General features: G+C 51.3%; 1 protein-coding gene across 1 annotated transcript; it reads right to left on the bottom strand.

Annotated features, from left to right (window-relative positions):
• Nucleotides 1-553: 553 nt before the first annotated feature.
• LOC131556873 (alcohol dehydrogenase 1-like) lies at nt 554-4,551 on the bottom strand. The gene is made up of 9 exons (XM_058803782.1): nt 4,534-4,551; nt 3,553-3,651; nt 2,920-3,061; nt 2,733-2,820; nt 2,394-2,613; nt 2,021-2,281; nt 1,624-1,759; nt 1,169-1,307; nt 554-760 (listed from the first exon to the last, which is right to left on the bottom strand). Exons 1-9 carry the CDS (start codon nt 4,549-4,551, stop codon nt 736-738), a joined length of 1,128 nt encoding a protein of 375 aa, XP_058659765.1. The 3' UTR covers nt 554-735.
• Between the last annotated feature and the right edge of the window lie 577 nt (nt 4,552-5,128).

Here is a 5,128-nt window from a genome sequence, read left to right as displayed (position 1 = left end):
GGTCAAAAGGCACAGTACTATTGTGGGTCAAATGTTCAGCACTGAAAGGAGAATTGATTTAGCAGAATGACCATTTGAAGTGACAAACCTGTCCTCTGGGGAAGATTTTTCAGAGTTGTACTGTAATATACCATGGGACTTGGTGTGGAAAATATATTAAAAGTACAATAACATTAGCCAAAAATGAAACAGCATCCATGGATGCTCTATGAGTGTTACATCATTATAAGAAAGTTATCTGCTGCTTTCTATAATATGCTTCAGAGTAGCAGCAGCAGGGGTGGTTTCCCTGCTGGGCTTTGCTGGAAGCTGCACCATTCACCCAGCTGGGACAGGGGCAGAGAGGAGAGGGCTCAGTTCACTGAGGGAGATGAAGGTGGGAGGCAGCAGCAGAGGGGGGGCACAGGCCATTGCTCACTGCTGAGGACAAGGGTGTGGTAGAACAGATGTGATGTGAGGGGGAGCTCCCCCTGCCCCCTGGAAACACTTCTGATTGAGTGCACTGCATGGGACAAGTTTTACAGAAAACCTTTATTAGTAAAATCATTTTCCTGGGAGAGACATCCTTCCATGTCCTGTCTGGGCACAGCAGGACCAGCAGTGGCAGCAGCACAGGTGAGTTCCTCATTCTCTTCTCCTGGTGCCCCACAAGGGGAGGTGCTGGTTGAGAAGGGCCCGGGCCAGGAGAGCACCTGCTGTGCTGGTCCCTCCGCTCGGCTTCCTAGGCTGCGTCCCTCAGAAGAGCAGGACAGTGCGGATACTGAAACATGGAAGGGAAGGGAGGCTTGGCTGCAGCTCAGGAGCAGGCAGTGTGGCAGGCAGGTGTGCCTGGGGACCGGCCACCTTCTCTGTCATCCAGCCTCTTCCTGACTGAGCTGCATGAGGCGTGCAGCAGTGGGGCAGCCTTCAAATCCCTGCTGAGGGGAGCCCCTCACGGGATAAGGCCACAGGATCTGTGCTGAGCTGAACCATGAGCAGGAGGGTTCCCTGTGCTGAACATGGGCTCTTCCCTCTGGCTATGGCACAACTTGCCAGCACTCAGCTGGGAGGCACTGCTTCCTCAAAAGGCTCAGGTGCTCTTTGGGAAGCCAGTGTTGCATGTTCTGCCTGTTGGAATTTTAGGGGAGGTGCTGAGGTTTGCTGAACCTCCTGCTGGTCAGGGTCTCACCTTTTTCCTGCACGTAGCAACTCAAATCCCTCGTTCACTTTAGTGAATGGCAGAGTGTGCGTGATCAGCAAGTCCGAATTGAATTTCTTCTCCAAATAGCCAGAAACTAATTTTGGGATACATTCTCTCATCTTCCAGCCTAGAAACAGGAGAGAGCAGCTGCATGAATATTGGGAGAAAGGCTGTTTTGGTAAGGTAGTGTTACTGTGAGGGTCAGGACTAGTGACCAGTGCTGGTGCCATACCCTTGTGAGATGTTTTCTGCTCTTTGGGATGAGTGGGTTACTGTGAGACACAGGTGGAGGATTATTTGCACGTCTAATGCTAATGTTCAATACAGGCAATGCAGTGCTCCTCTTTATTGTCTTTTCCTTGAAAACCCTCTTTTACTATGATTTGTCAACTGCCAAGAGAGGAAAAGCTGAAATATTTAGAGTGCATTCTTAAGTTCACTACCTCCGAGCACAGTCCCCTTCCATGTACGCCCAGTCAGCAGAAGTGTGGGATCGATGGAAATCTCCGAACCAGAATCCAGTTCTCCAATCATCACACAGACACCAGTGCTCATATTGCAGGAAGCCAGGGCAGCAATCTGATAGGACAGGCAGGAGAATGAGAGAAAGCCCTTATGGGTTAGTCATGAGAGTCCTCTTTTTGTGCAATCTCTTGCTCCTCCCTGGTAACCTGAAAACACAGACCTGGGGAGCTTGTGGGCTCTTTTAAGATTTCCTCTCAGAAAGATATGCCCAGCAGTGCAGGCAGCCTGTGAGGAACTTCCCATGGGGGTGATTTTTGCCCTGAGAGGAGCCTGTGATGATCTGGGAGGGAGGACAGGTGCTGAAGTGCCACCTACCATGGTGTCCTTGTGCCCAATGGCCTCAAAGGAGTAGTCCACGCCCTGCCCGGTCATCTCAGTGAGCACCTCCTGGATGGGCTTCTGGAAGTCTCGAGGGTTGATGCAGTCGGTGGCTCCCAGCTCCTTGGCCTTGGCAAACTTGTCCTTGTTGATGTCCATGGCAATGATGCGGGAAGCTCCAGCTGCCTTGCAGCCCATGACAACAGAGAGGCCAATTCCTCCAAGTCCAAAAACAGCACAGGTGGAGCCTGGTTTTACCTGCACAGATGGGAGCCTATGAGTCTCCAGCGGGAAGGGGAGGAGGAAGAAAAGAAGGTTTCTTTTGTACAGGATTGATGAGGTTGTGAGGGTGGCTGTGGTGAACACCAACCTTGGCTGTGTTGATGGCAGCCCCATAGCCCGTGGAAAACCCACAGCCAAACAAGCAGACTTTGTCCAGAGGTGCTGCAGCATCTGTCTTGGCAACAGTGTACTCTGGGACCACGGTGTATTCTGCAAAGGTGCTGACCCACAGGAAATGATGGATCTGCTTCCCTTTGCAAGAGAAGCGGCTGGTCTTGTCTGGCAGCAGGTTTTGTGGTTCAGAGATACTGTGGAGGAGATGCAAGTATTTGTATTTGTATTTGATTGAGTGAAGCGCTGATGGGGGTGTCAGATTTGTCATAAAGTCAATTCCCTGTAGGTGTAGGGGAAGGCAAAGTAAACTTACTGGGACTTCTGGCAGAAGTTGGATTCAGGATTCCGGCAGAAGCTGCATTCCCTGCACTGAGGGATGCAAAGTGGGATTACTTTGTCACCTGAAAGATAACAATATTCCATGTTATGTGGGTCTAAGGATGCTGCCTGTGTGAGAGCTGATTCCTGGGCATGGGTTTGTGTGTGTGTGTGTCAGTTACCTGGTTTCATAGAGGTCACTCCTTCTCCAACACTTTCCACAATTCCAGCTCCTTCATGGCCAGGGATCACTGGGAATTCTGCATTGGGAAAGCAACCTTGCAGAAGGTGCTCATCTGTGCGACAGATGCCTGTGGCCACAAGCTATTTGGAGAGGAACAAGCAGATGTCCTGGCCTCTGTCTAACTCAGTTTGTAGAAGCAATTTTCCCAGGGGTGTTGTGATGCCCCTCAGTCAGTGCTGGCACTCTGTGGCAGCATACAGAGCCCAGGCTTCCCTTTCCCTTGCTCACTCTGAATGCTCCATGTGGCTTTCCTCTGCACTGAGCTGGAGGTGGAAGAGGAGGGGAGGCCACAGTGTGGGTACCAGAGCCCTGTCCAGTAGAGAAAGGGCTGGAGATAGGATGTGACAGCTTAGACAAGAATTAGTCCAAAAGTCCAAGTTCCTATGTGACAGCTTAGACAAGAATTAGTCCGAAAAGGACCCCCTGGCAGATAGTGCATTTGAGCCAAGGCAGCTCTGGGCAATGAAAGCACCTTGGAGGACGCAGATCCCTGAGTTTTACTGAAGTTATAACCACAAGAAGAGCAATTCCCAAAAGGAACGAAGAAAAAGATATTGAGATGTATTTTTACCTTGATCCGGACTTCCCCTGCCTTTGGGGGTGCAACTTCCACCTCCTCAACAGAGAGCTTGCCCGGGGCCCAGACAACAGCAGCCCTGCACCTGATAACCTGGAAACAAGCAAGAGGAATTCATTGCATGGGAATGTTTGCCTTTAAAAGCACACAGCTGGGGGAAATCATCCTGCAGTCACCTAAACCCGAGGTGCTCAACCCTGGTGATGCTCAGCTGCACCTGAAACCAAGTGCTGTTCAGTAAAGACTGGCCTAGTTTTGGGTCTGAGGAAACCCCATTTGTGGTTTGTGATCCAAAGAGTATCAGGTGTAGCCTTGGAAAGCTACTGGGTTCTGATGGCTTTGGTGGATTTTTCATAATATCCTCATGTGTTACTGGCCAGACTGTGCTGTCATGAGCACTGCAGACCCTACCTGGTGGAAGTGCCAATGGAGAGCTTTGATGTCAGCTTTGTGACACACTGGGCTGAAGGTGAGAGAGGGGTTGTGGAATTGTCCCCATCTGATTGGCACCTGGATCATTTCTTTCCTTTACCAAGGTTTGATTTGCGTGTGACATGGCACAACCCTTCCCCAGTTCAATTCAAGGCAGTTTGGCATCAGCAAGATGGGGCTTGCAGCCTGAAAAGGATATTGCCATGGACAAGGCTGAGTGCAGGAGGTGAGTGGCTGAAGAGGGCACCACTGGAGAGCTGCGTTTGCTGCCAGAGCAGGAGCACAGGATGGGATTGAGCAGGAAGGTGTTTTTCAGGGCAGCACAATTGCAAATTTTGTCTCCTGAGCAGCCGAGCAGGACAGAGTGGGAATGCGCTACCGAATGCAGAGTCTGGTGACATTCTCAGGGGTTTGGAAGAGGAGGGGGAGTAAGATCGGAGGAAAGAGGGCCCGCGGAGTGCTGTGCAGGGTGAGCCTTCTGCCGCAGATTTGGCCAAGAGCAGGGCACCTCGGAAAGGAGGATGGGAAATGCCTTGTCCTTACTTTTCCCGCAGTGGCCATGAGGTCTTAGCAGAGCCGTGTCTGTGGCTGCGGCAGGCTGGAGGGAAGCTGCTGCCCGGGCGTGCTGCAGGATCCGCCAGGCGTGGAGCGGGAGCAGTCCCGGCGCGGCACCGTCTCTGGAGAGCGCTGGTTAATGTGTGTCGGGGGCTGGATGCTGCATAGGGAGTGCTGAGGGGAGGAGCTGGACAGCGGCAGGGAGATGGATGGGGGCAGAAGTCCTCCAGGGACTTGAGTTTTATCAGTGACTCTGCCCTTGGGTCATTGCCTGCCCTCCCTGCCTGAAAGGCTCAGAGAGCTCAGAAAGGTTGGTTTATTTCTTCCAGTTGCTTCTGGCAGGTGTGGAGGGAGGAGATCTGCATCTCTGCTGGGGCTTCCTCGAAGTCTCCTTTTTGCCAGTTTGGAGCATTTGACCTGGTGTCCATTCACACCACAATATTTGCGAAAGGATTAAAAATTTTTAAAAACTAAAATAAAACACATCCAAAGCCAGTGAAAATGTGGTGGATAAAGACACATGTCCCTCTGGGTTGAAGCTTTACTGTCTATGATATTGGAGTTATTTTCAGAGCTATTTTCA

The sequence above is a fragment of the Ammospiza caudacuta genome, chromosome 4 (genome assembly GCF_027887145.1).
Source record: "Ammospiza caudacuta isolate bAmmCau1 chromosome 4, bAmmCau1.pri, whole genome shotgun sequence".
Classification (NCBI taxonomy): Eukaryota; Metazoa; Chordata; class Aves; order Passeriformes; family Passerellidae; genus Ammospiza; species Ammospiza caudacuta.
Note: the sequence above shows the minus strand (reverse complement) of the source record. Positions and strands in the feature narration are given on the sequence as shown.